Raw genomic sequence first — 20,399 nt, 5'->3', positions numbered from 1 at the left:
TTTGTTTGTAGTGATGCTTTCTAAGGCCCACTTGACTTCACATTCCAGTATGTCTGGCTCTAGGTCAGTGATCACACCATCGTGATTATCTGGGTTGTGAAGATCTTTTTTGTACAGTTCTTCTGTGTATTCTTGCCATCTCTTCTTAATATCTTCTGCTTCTGTTAGGTCCATACCATTTCTGTCCTTTATCGAGCCCATCTTTGCATGAAATGTTCCTTTGGTATCTCTGATTTTCTTGAAGAGATCCCTAGTCTTTCCCATTCTGTTGTTTTCTCAGCAATACTGACTTTTAAGAAACTATCCCTTGACTTTGTTCTGTTAGCGCAAGAAGACCACCCACAGTTACACGGAAGGTTATTAAAGTACCCTGCCTTTTCCAGTTCTGCTTCTATCAGAGGTTGGGTTTTCTTCTTCTACTTTAAGACAACATATTGTAACACATTCAGTGCAAACACCGATGAGAGTCCAGTTGTCTTAATATAGTCGGATGGGAAAAGATTTACAATCATGTAAAACAGTGCCTCTTCTCTCTGAATTTTAGTTCTTTGGGAAAACGTATCTATTTTTCTTGAAAAGTGGTTTATGTTATCGTGTAATGAGTACATTGTCATTTTAAATGAATTAATATTTTTAAATCTCAGTTTTAATTTCTAATGTAATAGGGTTTAAAAAAAAGCTTTCATATTTCCCAGAGCAACTGACTATTAAGAAATGATTTCTGTATAATCTACATAGACAAGAGCTTTTTGTAATCTTCAGTTATGTTTAAGAGGGCAGAGAGGTCCCGAGACCCGAAAGTTTGGGAACCACTGACTTAAGCGCTAGCACGACCAGCAGGGCCGCTGTCAGAGGAGAAAATGTGTGTTTTGGCGCCAGCAGCTGGCTTTAAGGTCTGGATCTGCTGTTTTTCCTAGAGGCAAGTTATCTAATCTGTTGGGGCAAATTTTATCTCTCTAGTTTCCTTACTTGTAAAAATTGACAGCAATAAAGCTGTTTTGTTCGTTGAAGGTTTAGGTAGTTGTTTTGATGTTGTCTTTTAAAAGTTTTTTCATTAGGTGTTAAAATGCCAAGCATGACTACCACCACTCATTTCTTTAAAAAGAGACTGTGAAATTATTTGAAGATATTATCTTCTGCCTGGGTGGCGTATTCACATCTAAAACTTCCCCTTGAACCTTTATGCACATTTTCAATGTGAACCTTTATTCACATTTTGGGTTGGCCAAAAAGTTTGTTCAGGTTTTCTTGAGAGCGCTTATGGAAAAACCCGAGTGAACTTTTTGGCCAAGCCAATACATGTGTAAACTCAAAATTTTACAATTAGAAAAGCAGTGAAACTAATTCAGAACATTTACTTAGGCATGATGAGACAGATGGTAGTCCTATAAAAAGATGGCATATATTTTTGGAAGTGCAAACAGAAAAACAGATACTCTTAAAAATTCCAGAGTAATCTTTGCCTAGAAAATGAAAGGAAAAGATAAAAGACCATATGGCCTGATAGAACTTTGTGTAGTTTCTCATGTTTGGGATTGAATTTTGTTTATTGAATGTTATTATTAAGTTGCATATGGATTTATAGTTGAAAAAAGGAATTGTCATCAAGTGGATAATTACCAAGTAATTTTACTGTAGTTATCAGTCTTGTTTTCTGTGAAATGGATGCGACAGTGGGAAGCAGAGACATTTGAACCACAGACCTGGTAGTTAGTGTTAGTCGCTCAGTTGTACCTGACTATTTTCGACCCCATGGACCGCAGCCCACCAGGCTCTTCTGTCCGTGGGATTTTCCAGGCAGGGATACTGGAGTGGGTTGCCATTTCCTTCTCCAGGGGAACTTCCTGACTCAGGGATCGAACCCGGGTTTCCTACACTGTAGGCAGATTGTTTACCATCTGAGCTACGAGGGAAGCCAGACCTAGTGAGGGTGAGTTAAAAACGATACTTGCACATCCGAGTCAGTTACTGATTCTGCTGCTGAGGCAGTTGAATACATCAGCATCAAGTCGTCTGTCACTGTGGACCTTTCCTTTGAGGGTTCTCGCTCATTTTACTTTGTTGTTTATTCAGCAGTTATCTGTGGCGTGCCTTCTTTGGGCTAGATCCATGATGGGTGCTGGGATAACACGCTGAGAAAAAAATGGACACTAGTCTCTGCTTTTGTGTCAGTTATAGCCTTCTGGGGTCATAGGTATTAATCAAGTAATTATACAAATAGATGTAAGCATACATCCCAGATGGAAATTCGAAGCTGGAGAGGTGTGCAGTGTCCTCAGATCCCCTAATTGGAGGATTTCACCTAATCAGGAAGAGCAGTTCATACTCCCTGAGGAATTGACAGATGAGCTGAGGTTCAAAGGAATTAGTCAAAGAGGAGAAGGAAAACAGAAACAGTTCAGGTCCAAGGAGCAGTATGTTAAAAAGTTCTGTGTTGAGTGAGAATATGGTGAATATGAATGGAGCAGAAATCACCCAGGACAGCCAGACAGTGTAGAACTTTATTGACTGTGTTAAGGAGCTGTGTAACCTTTCCCTATGATGATGAATTACCTCTTGAGGTGAGGTGAGAGGGAAGTGGAGGTGGGCGGGGTGTCTGATCACCATACCTCCTGGGCTCCTGCCACAGTCCTGGATGCCTGGGACACGTCAGTGAGTGGAAGAGGAGAGAGTAACAGAGAGCCTGTTAAAGCAAGACACTTCTGTTGTCCTGGGTAAGAAGGTTTGTGGTGTAGCCTGAATGGCATGATCAGGGCAGGTCTCATCGAGACAGTGACATTGGGAAGACTTGACCGAAGCTGGGGGCGGGGGTGGTTGTATGACGTTTGCAGCCAGCTCCCAGGCCCTCAGTGGCAGCGTGTTTACAGTGTTCTCAGAGCACCGGGAGGTGAGTGAAGAGAGCCTGGGAGGAACGGGGTGAGGACAGGAGCCTCAGCCCCTGTTGTCCTTCACTGAGGGAGCTGAGAAGCTGGTTCAGATTGTCGTTGTCCTGCAGCAGGGCAGGCAGGATATGGGGAGACCGGGGTGCCTGTGGGCAGGATCAGGCAGTCCAGATCCTGCTGCAGATTCTCTCCTAGTCAGGCCTCCTTTCTGCATCGTGTTCTGGATCTTTCTTCATCTTCTGGACTTGCTCTTCAGGACTTAACCTCCTTGTTCATCTCTGAAGCTTGGACTTACAGCATGTGGCACGTGCCATGGGTGTTTTCCCTCCAGCCCTGGGACGAGTCTGTGTGTGTTCCTCGCTGCATTAACTGTGTCTGCACACACACGTTTCTAGTGATTAGTATGTCTGTAACTGGTGGACCTAGAAGGGTTGCAACTGCAGCTGTTTCCTGCCAGAACTGAGGCTGATTAATGTCAGTAAAATTATGTCACAAAATTGGGACGTTATGAAGAATTACTTGCAAATGGAAGTTAGCTGTGAATAAAACCTCTACATGCAATTGACTCACATTTGAGTCTCTCCAGTGCTTATATGTTGAACTTGAGCTCTCCCTGCCCATCCATTGTTAGAAAATTTTAGAGGCAACATGGCCTGCTGGGGAAGCTTGGATAGCCCTCCCTGAGAGCTCCAAATGACTCCAGGCGATTGTTTTTAACATTTTAATATCTTACATTTTATTCAGAAATGGTTTATCTGTTTTTCAGATGAGTCAGTTTTCCATTACGGCTTGGCAGAGGATATTGACTGGTTCCCTGTGCTCTGTGCCACACAGTAGGGCCTTGTTTATCCGTTATGTATGTAACGATTGACATCTGCCAACTCCAGCCTCCCAGTCTGTGCCTGCCCACCCTCCACCCACAGGCAACCACAGGTCTGTTCTCTGTGTCTGTGAGTCTTTCTGTTCCACAGATAGGTTCATTTCTGTCATATTTTAGATTCCATGTATGTGTGATATCATACGGTATTTGTCTTTCTACTTCTGGTTTACTTCACTTAGTATGATAATCTCCAGTTGCATTCACGTTGCCACAGATGGTGTTATTTTGTTCTTCTTTAATGGCTGAGTAGTATTCCATTGTGTTTATAAACCTCATCTTCTTCACCCATTCATCTATTGATGAACATTTAGGTTATTTCTATGTCTTGGCTGTTGTGAATAGTGCTGCTATCAACATAGGGTGCATGTATCTTTTTGAATTAGAGTTTTCTCTGGATATGTGCCCAGGAGTGGGATTGCTGGATCATATGGTAATTCTATTTTTAGTTTTCTAAGGAACCTCCATACTGTTTGCCATAGTGGCTGTACCAATTTGCATTCCCACCAGTGGTGTAGGAGAGGGTTCCCTTTTCTTTGCATCCTTTCTGCTGCTGCTGCTGCTGCTAAGTCACTTCAGTCATGTCCGACACTGTGCGACCCCCAAGACAGCAGCCCACCAGGCTCCCCCGTCCCTGGGATTCTCCAGGCAAGAACACTGGAGTGGGTTACCATTTCCTTCTCCAATGAATGAAAGTGAAAAGTGAAAGTGAAGTTGCTCAGTCGTGTCTGACTCTTGGCGACCCCGTGGACTGCAGCCTACCAGGCTCCTCCGTCCATGGGATTTTCCAGGCAAGAGTACTGGAGTGGGGTGCCATTGCCTTCTCCGCACATCCTCTCTAGCACCTGTTATTTGTAGAGGTTTTAATGATGGCCAGTCTGAGAAGTATGACCTGGTACCTCGTTGTAGTTTTGATTTGCTTTTTTTTAATAATAGAGAGCTGAACTAACGTTTTATACCATTCATAGAAAGCCGATGGGGCCTGACCCACTAGGTCAAGCTTTAAGTGTAGTGGGTTTACCTGCTTGGGTTTGGGAGATGTTAGGGTAACACTCCAGACACACCAGACATAATCCATTTTGGATACTGAGTCATTGATCTAGTTTATCAAGAATTTGCTGGTTTTCAGTTATTATTATAAACGGTACTTTCTTTACAGCATTCCTGTTTTGGGGGCTAAACATGTTTGTTTTCTCCTTGTATTCACGGCCTCTAGTTTTATGGATATTGGTAATTAAGTTTTCTTAATCTCTGTAAATTGATGGTCGGTTTTTTTGGTGGACAAAATTGGATTTGTTGCTAGTGAGCCAGAAAATGATCACTTAACACAGGGAGGTTTTTGTTAGTCTTCACATCACCATTTTCTGCCTGTTAAGACTAATAATGCAGTTTCTCCTACTGTGAAGAACTGTACTTGTTGTTACAGGTGTCCCCTGCAGGTGAAAGTGCCTGTCTTGGGAGGTCTGGGCTGGCGGGGCTCTGGGATCATGCAGGTGGACAGACCCTGTTCTCAGTAGACTCGTGGCCATGGAGGGCATGTCTAGGCTTTCCCCAGATAACTTGTCACAGATTATGGACTTCCTTTAATTCATTTTTACAGCTGTTTAAAGATTTAAAAATACACCTAGGTTGTTGAAGAATCGGTTGGGCTTGTTATGGATGTGGTGCCTTGTTTGCTGAGTGTTGGATGTCTGCAGGACACAGGCTGGTGGCTGGGACGGTGTGGGTCGTTGTGAAAAGGGCGACTGACTCAGGAAGGACAGGCACGTGGACCATAATTAGGGTTAAATCAAAGCGAGGTGCAGGGAGAAAAGGATTAGGGTTTGTTCCTGAAGCACTATCACATGTTGGTCAAATAGGCAGTGTTCTACTGTGCTGCGTTAAATGGGGAAAAAAAATCTGTCCAAATGGAGCTTGCCTTCTTATACTTAGGCATCCTTGTTCAGAAGCTGAAGAATTAAAACTAAGACTTGTTGTGGAGACCTTATTTAATGTGACCTTTTAAATTTTTTTTTTTTTTTTTTTTAGACAGTGACTCTAGAGGGGTAATGAAGCTGGGAAAACGCATGGATGCAGCCTCGCCTGCAGCCTGCCCAGATGTTCGCGGATAATCTCCCCGAGAGAAATTGAGCCCCTCGGATCAGGTAGCTCGTCAGAATGAAGAAGATCAGCCTTAAGACCTTCCGGAAATCTTTCAATTTGAGTAAGAGCAAAGAAGACGCAGAATTCATGGTCGTACAACAGCCAGCACTAGCCGGCGACTTTGGCAAAGAGGAGTCCTTGTTCGGGAGCTGCTACGGGAAGGAGATGGCCGGCTGCGAGCTGCACGGCGAGGACGAAAAGGGCGGCGGCGGCAAGAACCGGGCCAAGAGCGAGAGCCTCATGGGCACGCTGAAGAGGCGGCTGAGCGCCAAGCAGAAGGCCAAGGGCAAGGGGGGCGCGGCGGCGGGGGGCGCGGCGGATGAGGACACCTTCTCGTCGTCGTCGGCGCCGCTGGTGTTCAAGGATGCGCGGGCGCCGCGGCCCATGCGCTCCACGTCACTGCGCAGCCACCACTACAGCCCCACGCCCTGGCCGCTGCGGCCCACCGCCTCGGAGGAGACGTGCATCCGGATGGAGGTGCGGGTCAAGGCGCTGGTGCACTCGCCCGGCACGGGCCCGGCTCTCAACGGCGTGCGCAAGGACTTCGGTGAGCTCCGCCCGGCGGCCGAGCCCGCCTGCCCGTGCCCGGAGCCACCCGCCGCGCCCGGGAGCCCGGCGCCTGTGGCTGGGGACCTGCGCCTGCGTCTGGGCGAGCACGTGCCTGTGGTCCTGGGCCTGCTGCCTCAGGACTACCTCCCGTACACCGTGCCTTTGGACGGCTCCTCCCCGATGGAGGTCTCGGCCGTCCCGCCGCCCCCGGCCGCCGGGGGCCCCTGCCCCGCCCGCCGCGACGAGGACGCCGGGCGCCCAGCGCCCGAGCTCTTCGGCGACCCGCCGGTGGGCGGCCTGCTGGCGGGCCCCGCGGCGGGGGTGCTGCCGAGCCCTCGGGCGGGCCCTGACGACGGGCCCCCCCTCTCCCCGCTGCTACCTCCGCTGCAGACCGATCCGAGCCAAAGGACCTTCACCGGGCTGGCCGGCCCGGATGCCCACGCGGCCGACAGCGTGCGCTGCCACTTGAATTTTGACCCCACCTCAGCTCCCGGGGTGGCCAGGGTGTACGACTCGGTGCAGAGCAGCGGCCCCCTGGCGGTGACCAGCCTGACGGAGGAGCTCAAGAAGCTGGCCAAGCAGGGCTGGTACTGGGGGCCCATCACGCGCTGGGAGGCAGAGGGCAAGCTGGCCAACGTGCCCGACGGCTCCTTCCTGGTGCGGGACAGCTCGGACGACCGCTACCTGCTCAGCCTGAGCTTCCGCTCGCACGGCAAGACCCTGCACACCCGGATCGAGCACTCGAACGGCCGGTTCAGCTTCTACGAGCAGCCGGACGTAGAGGGGCACACGTCCATCGTGGACCTAATCGAGCACTCCATCAGGGACTCGGAGAACGGCGCCTTCTGCTACTCGCGCTCGCGCCTGCCGGGCTCCGCCACCTACCCGGTGCGGCTCACCAACCCGGTGTCGCGCTTCATGCAGGTGCGCTCGCTGCAGTACCTGTGCCGCTTCGTCATCCGCCAGTACACCCGGATAGACCTGATCCAGAAGCTGCCCCTGCCCAACAAAATGAAGGATTACCTACAGGAGAAGCACTACTGACAGGACCGCAGCCCGGCATCGTGCACTTTGGGAGTGAGAGAGAGAGACTGAGATACAGTTTACAGACTCTTCATCGCCATCAGAATCTTTTGCTGCCATATTCTTTATTTCAGTTTTATGTGTAAAAGAGTGTCCAGTCCATTTAGGGGTGGGGAACCGTCCGCGAGGTGTCTTGGGTTCATTTTCGTTCTTTACAAAAGGGAAGTCTGGAGGTTTGAGGAGGTGTGAAGTCTCTTCCATCAGCGCGCAGAATAATCACAATGTGAATGATCAGATTCTCCTTACCACCCACCCCCAGTCCTTTGCTGCTATCCACTGTGATTTTATGCATTAAAAGCACATTTCATGTGTATCCAATCCTGAGTAAAGTTGAATGAAACTTGCAGAATGAACCTGTTATGTCTCTCTTTCAATGGCCCATCTTCAAAGATAGTGTTGAGTCAGCATAGCTATGTGATTAATCACAAGAGTTTACACCGACACTGAAAATGATTTTTAATTTCATGCTCTACAAAGGTTTATTTACAATTGTGAACTGACATAACCTTGGGTAATGGAAGGCAGGTCTGCGACATATCTTTCTGCCACATTTGTTTCTAAATTATGTTTGAGGTTGTGCTGTCTTTTGGTTCTGAGAAGCTGGATTTTTCTGTTGCCTTCATTTTCATCTTGTGGTTTGTCTGTTTTTAATAAATGGCCTTACATTAAAAAGTTGTAAAGAAATGTATACCACCAATTTAAAAATTGTTGCCTTTTCTGTCATTAAACTCTGGTACAAATTGGCATAACGTATAAAGACCTATGGAACTAGAACTATTAAAGAAATTATTAGATGACCTTAGTTTCCTGTGATAAGCAATTGTTTGTTATCTATACTTTGCTCTGGTAAAATGTTTTATCTGTAATTTCTTTAGCTTAGACAACATTTTCTTGGGTGAACTTGATGTAGAAATGCTTTTCATAAATGGACTAGATCCTCTTGCAACATTAAAGTCTATATAGAGTTTTAAATTGATCTGAATAGAAAGAAAATGTTTTAAAGTTAGGTTTATATTTTTCTTTTATGTATTCACCATTAAAACGTGCTAGATTTAACACTTCCTTCCCCCACCAAAAAAAAGCAACAAAACCAAAAAATCCCAGTGACTTTAGTTTAAAAATTGTGGAAATTGTGGCGCACCGTGTAACAGAAGTGTTAATACCGAATCAGGTGTGTGCATTTGCCTACCATATATACTGCCATTTATCCATAGGGTTTCTATTTTTTATTTAGCCAAGTCTTAAGTAAATTAGCATCACTAATTTTTTCATCTCTTTTGATTCAGTCCTTTGCGGGGTGAGGGTAGTATGTTATATCCAATACTTTTTAGTTATTTTGAAATGCAGTGCTTATTCACTGCAGATTCTTTAGTGTTTTGAAATTGTTCCATCCAGAAGATGTTTCTAGCTACATAACTTTAAAGGAAATGTTTCCCCTTCCAATGAAACATGTAATTTAAGACATTTCTTCCTTTTCCTATCTCTTATCCTCATTAAAAAAAACAAACAGAGTAAAGGTCTTAGGTCAAATTTAATAGCTTTGTCATCCAGACATATCAGTATCCCCATTTTTTTTCCTGTTTTTTTTTTTTTTTAGAGTCAGCTGAGAATTACCAAGAAAAGGCCCAGTGTATTAATACCTGTGTTATGGTATTTGACTTAAAGGGGAAAAGGTACTTAATTTTGGTGGAATGTTTGATTGTACCTTGTTGCAAAGACTCCTCTTTCATTTTCTGATATGTTTTCACCTAATAAGATTGAATATGGAGTATACTGTAATAATATAATTTAAGTGTTCATTATAAGCTATTTGGATTAAGAACTATTACAGAGTTGTAAACTTGTTATCAAATTAATGCAAGACATTTAAACTATTTTTTTGCAAAACTATTTATTTTTAAACAATTTAAAATATATCTAGGGTGAGTTAAAAGTCCCTGTGCATCTATATTAGATGGCAGGTATTGTCACAGAGTCACTGTGTGTTAATAATAAGTGTTGAGATGGCTTCTCCGTGTTTCTAGAAGCATTGACATGTACTCTTTGTGAGACCGTGGTGCACAGAGGTCTTTGGACTGCCCTGAACCCTGTCTTATGTGGGCATAGCCTGTTCCCCACACCTTCTTCATGATAACCATGTTTTTAAGATTGAGCCATTTGGTTTCAAGTTAAGATCATTCTGATTTCCATATAAATGTCTTGAAAATTGTATTTTGTGTTTTTATGGAGGGCAAGTCTTGATACTGTTCTAATTCAGAAAGCCAATTCGTAGTGTGCTTCTGTATGTTCATAATATAAAATTCCTTTAAGTAAAATGCCCTATTCTAATCCAGTTTCAGATTTCTAGGGTCTGATAGTGTATCAATAAAAATAAAAGTGTTTGCAAAGAAATCATTTACAAACAGAGAGGAATATCACAATGTTTTTTGCTTTTGTTTAGGGAACCATTTGGCCGAGGCAGCACAACATAATGTGAACAATTGGCTTTATAGGCTAGTAAAACGGTCTGGTTAAAAATGGAAAGGAGAAAAAGAGAAGTCTTCATCCTGTAGTTTTTGTGCAGGTAGCATTTGGGTGAATTTCTGGATTCTGCTGAATGGTGGCTTAGATGACATGGATGCTGCTTGTAAGTGATTTCTTCAATGTTTGCTTCTGAAAATCTGAGCTCAAGGCAAGAGAAAGAACACAGGAAAGCTGTATCCTTCTGCCGTATGAAATGAATCAGAGTTGCTTTTTATCAAATATCTCATCCCAGAAACATGATGGAAGCCAGAAGCTATTTCCAGGCTTCCTAGGACACTATTGTGCTTTTTTTTATTTTTATTTTTTACAAATAATAAGAAAGCATAGAAAGTACTTGAAAAAGTCTCCTTTCTCTAAGGAAAACTGTGCCCCATTTTGGTGCAATAATCTGAAAATTTTAGAAGGTCAAAAAATGTCACAGGAAACGATCATAGAATTTAAAATAGTTTTTAAGGAAACCAGCTACACAGGGCAACCATCTTGCTGTTAAAAGAAATCATGCCAAAAGGCTAAACCATTGGAATATAGGAAATATAACCCAAGTACAATATACAGGATAATTTCTGAGCCAGTATTACTAAAACAGGATAAAAGTTACTGACATCTTCAGTAGGTTATATTCAGTGTCCCTGCTAGTGCTACCAGTCCGAATCTCTTTCTTAACAATGCTTTCAGAAATGCCAATTTTGATCATTGTACAGTTCCCATTGTATATGAGAGAGATTTGCTTTATGAATGATTCAAAATAATCCGTTTTAAATCTTCATGGCTTTTCATCCAATGTGAAGTCTTAATTTGAAATCACACTACCAGCAATAGACAGTTACGTTGAAAACTCTAATAAGGAACACTTGCCAGTTCCATAAGTAACTTTAAAATTCTAAAACAAAGATTGGTACGCTAGTGATCACAAATTCGGTTTAATACTTTTTTAATCCTGTAAAGATTTTTTATAAACATCCTTTTTATTAATCAGTCATAACATGGCAAATGTGTAGTTGCTGTTTCTGAAAAGTGATCCAAGCTCTACTTCCAGAGATGATGAAAAATTCTTATAGAATTTTGTACTAAGTATACGTGTTGGGTTAAAGAAATTTTATAGTCGTCAGAGTGCCATGGAATTAATACCTGCAATCCAGATTGCTGTAGTTTACACTTTTTCTGTATGTTTCGAATCAGGTGTGTTCCATTTGTACTGAGAACACCACAGAATGAATTATCCAAAGTCCATTGATTTTAATACGTGTTTTGGTTTGTAAACAAACTATAGTAATTTCTTGCACATTTTTGGAGATTAATCGTATAAAGAATTTATGTATCTGCTTCTAGATACAACATGTAAATAAAAATTTCGTTCACAAGATCTGCCTTGTGGTCTATTTAATAATCAGATGCAGAGTTTGACTTGTAATTGGTATAGGGCTAACTAGATTATTTCTGGATGTCCCATAAACTGGGCAGAGACTGGAGGTAGGGACCAACAAGTTTTAGTAAAACAGGAAAAGTGAAATGGTGACGGGGAGACAGCCAGTGTTGCTAATATCCTAAAGCCTTCAGCACAAAGGCTGGAGCCAGTTGGCAGAACATTGCAAAACAAAGACTAATTAAAATGAACACAGTAATAATAAAACTTCTCTTAACAGAATGTTAGGCCAAATGATAAAAAATGTTTGGATTTTGACATTTAAAAAATATGCCCCTTATTACTTCATGGTATTCAATAGAATCAGCTGATTTTTCTGTAGGAGTTACTTAAAAATCCTTTCATAGACAATGATATCTAATAGCCACTGAGTTGCCTTATATGTTTTGAAGTTCTTAAAATACCACATCGGGTTGAACGTTCACTTGAAAATTTGTCGTTCAGTTACGTTTTAACAGGTCTTTTATCCTGGCTAATACAAAGATAAAGTTTTAAATGACCTGGTTGAGAATATATCACAAATTTTGACTTTCATAGAATGCAAATAATGTCTTGTTCTAACATTTTCTAGAACTGGTATCAATTGACAGCATTGATTCCAGTGTCAGACTTTGCTGATGGTGGTGCTAATGAAATGGGAAATTAAGGAAAAGAGATGGTCAGGCCTCAAGGACTCTGCAGAAGTTTAGACTTTACAGACTTAACACCCTAGCCAAAAAGACTCTTACTCATTCAAACAGCAGACCTGTTACTACAGTAGAGAGAGTCGCTCAGTCGCGTCCGACTCTGCGACCCTGTGGACTGTAGCTGCCAATCTCCTTTATCCATGGGATTCTCCAGGCAAAAATGCTAGAGTGGGTTGTCCTTTCCTTCTCCAGGGGATCTTTCTGAGCCATGGATAGAAGAACATGGGTCTCTTGCATTGCAAGCAGATCCTTCACCATCTGAGCCACCAGGGAAGCTTACTATTAAGAGACATTTCTAAGTATAAAGACAGGTCAACTTAAAAAGTATCAGAAGATACATGCTTGATTTTATCTTATAATCTATAGACAATACATTAGAATATGTAATGAATCCGTACACCTTTTCCAAAAGAATACCCGAGACAGAAGTATCTATAAAGTGATAAATGACAGTCATCAATCAGATGAAATAATACAGATGAAGCTCCTCCTACTTGATGGTCACGCAGACAGTACTCACTGCCACCTCATCTTTAAATTCTTTTTTTTTTTACAGGTTTTACTTACGCTTTTCAGCTTTTCTGAATCAAAAATATTTTAACTTTTATTTCACTTGAATTTAGTCCTTATTGTCTGCTATTTTAATCTCCAATCTTTTTTCAACTCTTTAGTTTCATTTAAACTTCATTTAAAAAAAAATCCTTTAATTCTTTTAGTGTATTTGTATTCCAATTTCCAGTTTTAAGGGCTTCCTAACCTGTAACATCTTAAAAAATTTTTTTTGACTTCTGTTTTTCCTGCTGTTTTTGCATGACTTGTTTTATGAATGGATGTTTTTGCCTCATCTGCCTTGCCCATCCCCCTTCCCCAAGCTACCTCCCCTGAATCCAGGGCCTCCTGATAGCACCAGAGCCTGACACTGACAGAGCCCAGTAGCAGCGGCATCTCCATTAAATCTGTATCTGAGCACAGCTGAATTTTGTAGTCATTAGACTCCTGGAGTTTTGTTTTGAATTGCATTTTGCCTACTTCATACCAGGTAGCCTCCCACCTCTTCCAAAAGAGTTAGAGGAGTCTCCTCTTAGGAGAGGCTCCTTCAGATTGTAAAAGCTCAGGAGAGGCTGACCAGAGCAGGGATTATCAATATTTTTACAGGGTTTATGAACAGGGCCAGTTGCCTTTGCGTAGAGGTCATTTGGGGCTGTCAAATGCCGTCCTTGGTAACTGGCTTGCAAATAAGGGTACATCTCAAGCTGGAAAGAGACTCCGATCACGAGCCATGGATTTCACACCAAGGAAGTTTTTAGGAAGCACAGATTCTTTTAGGAAGCTAGCCTTTTCTGGTCTCTGTTCTGTAAGTCTAATGTATGTGTGTGTGTTAAGTCGCTTCAGTCGTGTCCAGCTCTCTGCAACCCTATGGAAGTCTAATACACACTAGATTTTGATAACACCTTAGGTCATAAGTCGTGTGTGTGTGTGTGCTCAGTCGTGTCCGACTCTGCAACCCTATGGACTGTAGCTTGCTAAGCTCCTCTGTCCATAGAATTTTCCAGGCAAGGATACTGGAGTGGGTGGCCATTTCCCACTCCAGAGGCTCTTCCCGACCCAGAGATCGAACCCTTGCTTCTCCTGCCATTGGCTTGCGTCTCCTTGCTTTGTCTCTTGCATCCCCTGCACTGGCAGGCAGTTTCTTTTTCTTTACCACTGGTGCCACCTGGGAAGCCCATAAAATGTTCTTTTAAGTATATGGGATTCCATCCTAGAGTCTCATTAAAGAGAACCTCTCCTCTGTGTAAATAATCCGCCCTCTGTCTCCAGTGCACGTCTAACAGCTTCAGGACGCAGAGTCTCTGGTCCTCTCCGCTGAGAAGTGTACTGTGAAGCCTCCTGCTCACCTAAATGGGCTTTACTGCAGCCCATGTCTCACTGTAGTCTTTCGCACCTTTTTTCTTGTGGCTGGCAAATTGTTAGCCCCATTTGGCACTGACTGAGAATTACAAGCCTAACTGTGACTATGGGGTGTGACACTTGCCTAGAAAATCAATACATGCATTGATATGTCTTTAAAGACAGAAGAATCCATTACTCTGCAAAAAAAAAAAAAAAATTGGAGTTCTCCCAGAATGCAGTTAATGGAATCAGTGGATGAAACGAGAGCTGGATTTTACACCATTTCTCAATTATAATAGCAAATGAATTGGGCTTCAGTGTTGTTCAGTCGCTAAGTCATGTCTGCTAAGTCATACTTCTAATACCTAATACTTCTAATGCTTAACGTTTATTTCGCATTTCCTAAGCCCTATGCAAGGCAGACACCTGAGGGTTATCAAAAATGAAAGTGAAGCACAGAGGTGAACCTTCCCATAGCCACACACACATACCAAAAAAAAAAAAACCAAACCACAAAAACACCAGTTTTAAAGTCACACAGTCTGGCTCCAAAAATCTATGTTCGAAGCCAGTAGGATATACTTCCTTCCTTTTTTCAGGCTTTCTATTATTTGGAGCATTTCTATCTGTGATTGTCTGGGAAAGAACTGTAGCATAAGTAAATGAATGACCTACTATCTTCTCTAGGGGATTACTCTGTCGCTTAAACAAAAAATACTCTTGTCTAAGCCATGGCAGAAAAACTCTGACAGAGGCCTGGCTGGTGGTGTATCTGGGGGACTTTATCTTCTATTACTGGGGGAGGTGACCACTGCTGTCCTTTGTATGGCCTCATCAAGTTTTCTTTTAACTAATATACTAACATAGGAACAAGATTCAGTGAAGTTGAACTCTTGGGAGGACTTCTCCACATGTTTGGTGCATAAGGAAAAGCGTTAATTCTGATTTTTTTTTGCTAATGAATAATGAGATTGCCCTATTGTACTAGTAGCCATGGTTGTCCGCCTTTTTCATTTCCTTTACCCGTGCTCAGCCAATTCTCTTTCCACACCCTGAGCAAGAACTTCCTTACAGAAGAAGTTCTAGCTATACTTAAACCCTGTCTTTAGCTTCTCTGCTTGCACTTAAATGGGTAGAAAAATGTACCACCTGTTCATATGATAAATGCTGTGATCAATCTAAGGGACATTCCCCTCCACATTTCTGGGAAATAACAATTTATACCTGCTTTATGGGCTCCCCAGTGGCTTAGAGGTAAAGAACCTGCCTAGAATGCAGGAGATGCAGCTTCTATCCCTGGGTCAGGAAGATCCCCTGGAGAAGGGAATGGCTACCCACCCCACTATTCTTGCCTGGAGAATTCTGTGGACAGAGGAGCCTGGTGGGCTACAGTCTACAGGGTCGCAAAGAGTTGGACACGACTGAGCAACTAACACCTTCACACTTTTCATGTTTCACTGCTAATGAATTCCTTTAGTCATTGGTTCACTCATTGATTCCGAAAGTATTTCTTGAGCTTCTATTATGTGTCCAAACTGCAAAAGTAATTATAAGTGAGATGAGTTGTCTTAGAAAGGTAGGGTTCAGTAAGACCTAATGTAATCTTGCGAGAGATGATTATCAAGGAACTGAAGATGGTTTATTCCATCTTTAAATAGGCAATGCCTTTACTCCCCCAAACCATAGATGATAACTTCATGGTTTGGTGGCTGGCTCGCTCCCAGAACTTGAACCAGGGATTCCATGCCATCCTGACCTTTTCATTTCGCCTGTCGTCTCTGGCTGTCAGCTCTGTTCTCAAGCTTTCCATGTGATGAGGGGCTTGATTGCTGGTAGCCCTCGAGACACATTGTTGTAGTTTTGTAATCAGTGGAGAAAAGGTGTTTCTTTCCTCTCAGGTACAGCAGAGACATGCTAGCCAAGACTCCACATTGCTTAAACTGGATCATATATTCCTTCTTGAACCAATCTCTGTGGCCAGAATAATAAAATTCTCAGATGCGTCCAGTGGGGTCGCATGGCTACTCCACGATGGGAAGACAGGAGTCTGTTCCAATAGGACCTGCCTCTTCTTGCTTATAGAGGGGAAGGTGGTACCTAATGTTTCACTATGTTAATGAACCAAAAAATGTGCTAATGAAATCAAAATAGTTCAATATGTATAAAAATGTGAGCACTTTCCCATGAATCAGTTCAGTTCAGTCACTCAGTCGTGTCCGACTCTTTGTGACCCCATGAATCGCAGCATGCCAGGCCTCCCTGTCTGTCCATCACCAGCTCCCGGAGTCCACTCAAACTCACGTCCATCGAGTCAGTGATGCCATCCAGCTATCTCATCCTCTGTCGTCCCCTTCTCCTCCTGCCCCCAATCCCTCCCAGCATCAGAGTCTTTTCCAATGAGTCAACTCTTCGCATGAGGTGGCCAAAGTACTGGAGTTTCAGCTTTAGCATCATTCCTTCCAAAGAAATCCCAGGGCTGATCTCCTTCAGAATGGACTGGTTGGATCTCCTTGCAGTCCAAGGGACTCTCAAGAGTCTTCTCCAACACCACAGTTCAAAAGCATCAATTCTTCAGCACTCAGCCTTCTTCACAGTCCAACTCTCACATCCATACATGACCACTGGAAAAACCATAGCCTTGACTAGACAAACCTTTGTTGGCAAAGTAATGTCTCTGCTTTTGAATATGCTATCTAGGTTGGTCATAACTTTCCTTCCAAGGAGTAAGCGTCTTAATTTCATGGCTGCAGTCACCATCTGCAGTGATTTTGGAGCCCCCCAAAATAAAGTCTGACACTGTTCCCACTGTTTCCCCATCTATTTCCCATGAAGTGATGGGACCGGATGCCATGATCTTCATTTTCTGAATGTTGAGCTTTAAGCCAACTTTTTCACTCTCCACTTTCACTTTCATCAAGAGGCTTTTGAGTTCCTCTTCACTTTCTGCCATAAGGATGTTAGCTGTGTGTTAAATATGATCACTTTTAATTAAGCACATTTAAATGTAGATCTTTCACATTCTATTTTATGAGGTAATCAAGTAGTATTACCTACTGTAGGCATGATTAGATTTATTTATTTATTTTGTAGAATAGTGAGATTACCTGGATAACTCATCCCCATCACATAATAAAGTATCTAGAAGGCATAGATGTGGGACAGTATACCGGTGTTGACCATTTCTTGGAAAATTATGTGAAAACATTTGAAATCTTTTCAGTGCCTTGTATTATAATTAAAAATAAACAGCCTCTAATAGGTTTCATTGGAGAAGGAAATGGCAACCCACACCAGTAATCTTGCCTGGAGAATTCCATGGACAGAGGAGCATGGCAGGCTACAGTCCATGGGATTACAAAGAGTCAGGCATGACTGAGCAACTGTCACTCAATAAATTTCACTAGTGAAGAACCCGTCTGCCAATGGAGGAGACATAAGAGACATGGGTTTGATCCTAGGGTCAGGAAGATCCCCTGGAGAAAGAAATGGCAACCCACTCCAGTATTCTTGCCTGGAGAATCCCACAGACAGTGGAGCCTGGAGGGCTACAGTCCATGGGGTCACAAAGAGTCGGACATGACTGAAATGACTAAGTGCACACAATTATTGACCCATTAGTGGCAGATGAACTTCATTGACTGAAAAGTTTCTGCTCACTCTGAGAGATTCCCTCCGCTAGTCAGAAATTCTTTTGTTAATTTTCTCCAGCTACCATTTATGAACCTTGTAAGTCTACCGACATCAGTCAGTTTATGTTGAGTTTTGATAGAGATCAAAGAAAAGTGAAAATCCTCTTAGAATAAAGTCATCTTATTAAAATGAGGAACAGAGAGGAGGTTATTTGAATTTCACTTCTGATTTTTCTATATTTTAACTTTAATAAATATTGCCTAAACTAAAACACTTAAAAAATTTGAAGTATCTTAATTAAAAATAATTAATCAAAGACGCTTACTCCTTGGAAGAAAAGTTATGACCAACTACACAGCATATTAAAAAGCAGAGACATTACTTTGCCAACAAAGGTCCGTCTGGTCAAAGCTAAGGTTTTTCCAGTAGTCAGGTATGGATGTGATGTTTGGACTATAAAGAAAGCTGAGTGCAGAAGAATTGATGCTTTTGAACTGTGGTGTTGGAGGAGACTCTTTAGAGTCCCTTGGACTGCAAGGAGATCCAACAAGTCCATCCTAAAGGGAATCAGTCCTGAATATTCATTGGAAGGACTGATGCTGAAGCTGAAACTCCAGTACTTTGGCCGCCTGATGTGAAGATCTGACTCATTTGAAAAGACCCTGATGCTGGGAAAAATTGAAGGCAGGAGGAGGAGGGGACAATAGAGGATGAGATGGTTGGATGGCATCACCGACTCAAGGGACATGAGTTTGAGCAAGCCCCAGGAGTTGGTGATGAACAGGGAAGCCTGACATGCTGCAGTCCATGGGGTCGCAAAGAGTTGGACATGACTGAGCGACTGAACTGAACTGAATTAAAAATAATTCTGATTGACAATCATTTGATAACTAATAATTCTTAGGTATATTAGCTACAGAATAGATACAAGATTCCCTTAGAATGAAATTTTCTACGTTATTTCTATTTTTTGTTTTCTTTTTTTCCCCTAAAAGAATTGTTTGCAGGGGTATGAAGACTCTGCTGTGCTCAGAGCGTTTACTCTATATATAGAGCGTTATCAGTTCCTGCATATACCTTTGACCCATTTATGGAAATAAAGAAAAGCTTTTGTTTTATTGAATTATTTAAAGGGACAACTTTTATCATAACAAGGTTAAGAACTTAGCATTGCCTAAAGGGCAGAACTTTTTTTCCATTTAGTTAAATGTTTAGTTGTAGCAGTGTTTCTCGTGGCGCATATGATTTGTAGCAGTGTTCTTGGTTGTTTAAAAGTTCTGGGCCAACCCAATCCATAACCAAGAGAACTTTTTCCAACCCTTTCATTGTCAGTAGATGAATTAGCTCTGGATGGAAAACATCCTGTTATTAATTTGCTTTTATTTTGTTCTTGCCACCTCCCGTCCAGAAGTCTTCCAACTGTAACTCAGCCTTTTTTTTTTCCTTCTTTCCAGAAATAACATTTTAATTCATTCTATATTGATTTGTGCAAGATGAGCAATATCTAACAAAATTCCCTGTTCAAAAACAAGAATTGATTTTTGGGGAGAGGTAGAGATTCATTTCCAGAATATTTCTTCCACATGAATAGATTAAAGGTAAAAAAGGAAATCTAAATGATTCCATGAAAGGTTAAAATCTACAGCCTCTTTGCCTTCTTTTGGTACAGCACTGCCTTTCCCTATAGGTCTCCAAACGAAGCCGTTTCAATGAAAATGATGAAGCACAAGGCAAAATATACTTCAATACTTTTCTCTGCTGTAACCTTGGAACTCTCAATAGAGTGTGTTTGCATGCCCCTCAATAATTTACAAAATGACTTTTTCACGACTTTGATCGCTTTCTGAGCTGGTGTCTTGATTTACCTGGTGATGACCTCACTTTTGCATGAGAATGCCACTTCAGGAAGCAACAAGGTTGCTTAAAGAACCCAAACTTTGATCTGTATCCTTTGATTATGGAAAAAATACAAATTTATTTCACTTATTGTTGTTGAGCCGCTAACATACCTGATTCTTTTGTGACCCCGTGGACTGTAGTCCCCCAGGCTCCTCTGTCCATGGGGTTTTCCACGCAAGAATACTGGAGTGGGTTGCAATTTCCTTCTCCAGGGAATATTCCCAACCCAGAGGCTGAACCCAGGTCTCCTGAGTTTCAGGCAGATTCTTTACCACTGAGCCACCAGGGAAGCCCAATTCACTTATTAGAAACCATGTAATTTTTGGAGCCTTCGGTAGAGAAGTACAGCTAAGGTTTGGTATGCAGAAGTTTATATTTAGGTCTCACTGAAACCCTGACTACTTATTTCCCCAGTAATGATGGTTAGTGGTTGGGTTTCATTGCTTTAAAGGTGATTTCATTTTCTTTCTTTTCTTGGTCTACTTCTGAAGAAGCAGTTTTTCACTGCTTACACCTTAGAGACAATTGGTGGAATACAGATGTGTGGCAAATGCTGACTGAAAAGGGAAGTCTGAACTTGAGTTTTTAGAAAAACATGAACCAGATACTGATTTTTTTTCTTTTCTATATACTGAAATAGCTACATACATATCTAATCATTTGTGGCTTTTCAAGCTATCGGCATTTGCCATGTGATGAAAAGACAAGTTTGCCATGGAACAAGAAGATTAAATGTTAATTTTACATTTAACTAAATTAATAATTTAATTAATATGCATTATTAGCTCAAGGGCATGAAAAAATTATGTAACATT

At 42.2% G+C, this 20,399-nt stretch overlaps 1 protein-coding gene across 5 annotated transcripts in view; it reads left to right on the top strand.

Moving 5' to 3' along the window:
• SOCS6 (suppressor of cytokine signaling 6) overlaps positions 1-11,419 on the top strand; it is a 35,451-nt gene extending 24,032 nt beyond the window's left edge. For 3 of the 5 annotated variants that reach the window (XM_024984416.2, XM_059881012.1, XM_024984423.2), the window contains one exon: positions 5,788-11,419. In XM_024984416.2, the coding sequence (XP_024840184.1) occupies positions 5,917-7,494 (1,578 nt within the window). In that variant the 5' untranslated portion in view covers positions 5,788-5,916 and the 3' untranslated portion in view covers positions 7,495-11,419. Of the gene's footprint in view, positions 1-3,648; positions 3,816-5,787 lie in introns of all 5 variants that reach the window. The other 2 variants (XM_024984421.2, XM_059881011.1) reach the window with 1 other exon arrangement.
• The last annotated feature ends 8,980 nt before the right edge of the window (positions 11,420-20,399 follow it).

The sequence above is a fragment of the Bos taurus genome, chromosome 24, assembly GCF_002263795.3.
Source record: "Bos taurus isolate L1 Dominette 01449 registration number 42190680 breed Hereford chromosome 24, ARS-UCD2.0, whole genome shotgun sequence".
NCBI classification, from domain to species: domain Eukaryota; kingdom Metazoa; phylum Chordata; class Mammalia; order Artiodactyla; family Bovidae; genus Bos; species Bos taurus.
This window is presented reverse-complemented; position numbering and strand designations above follow the sequence as displayed.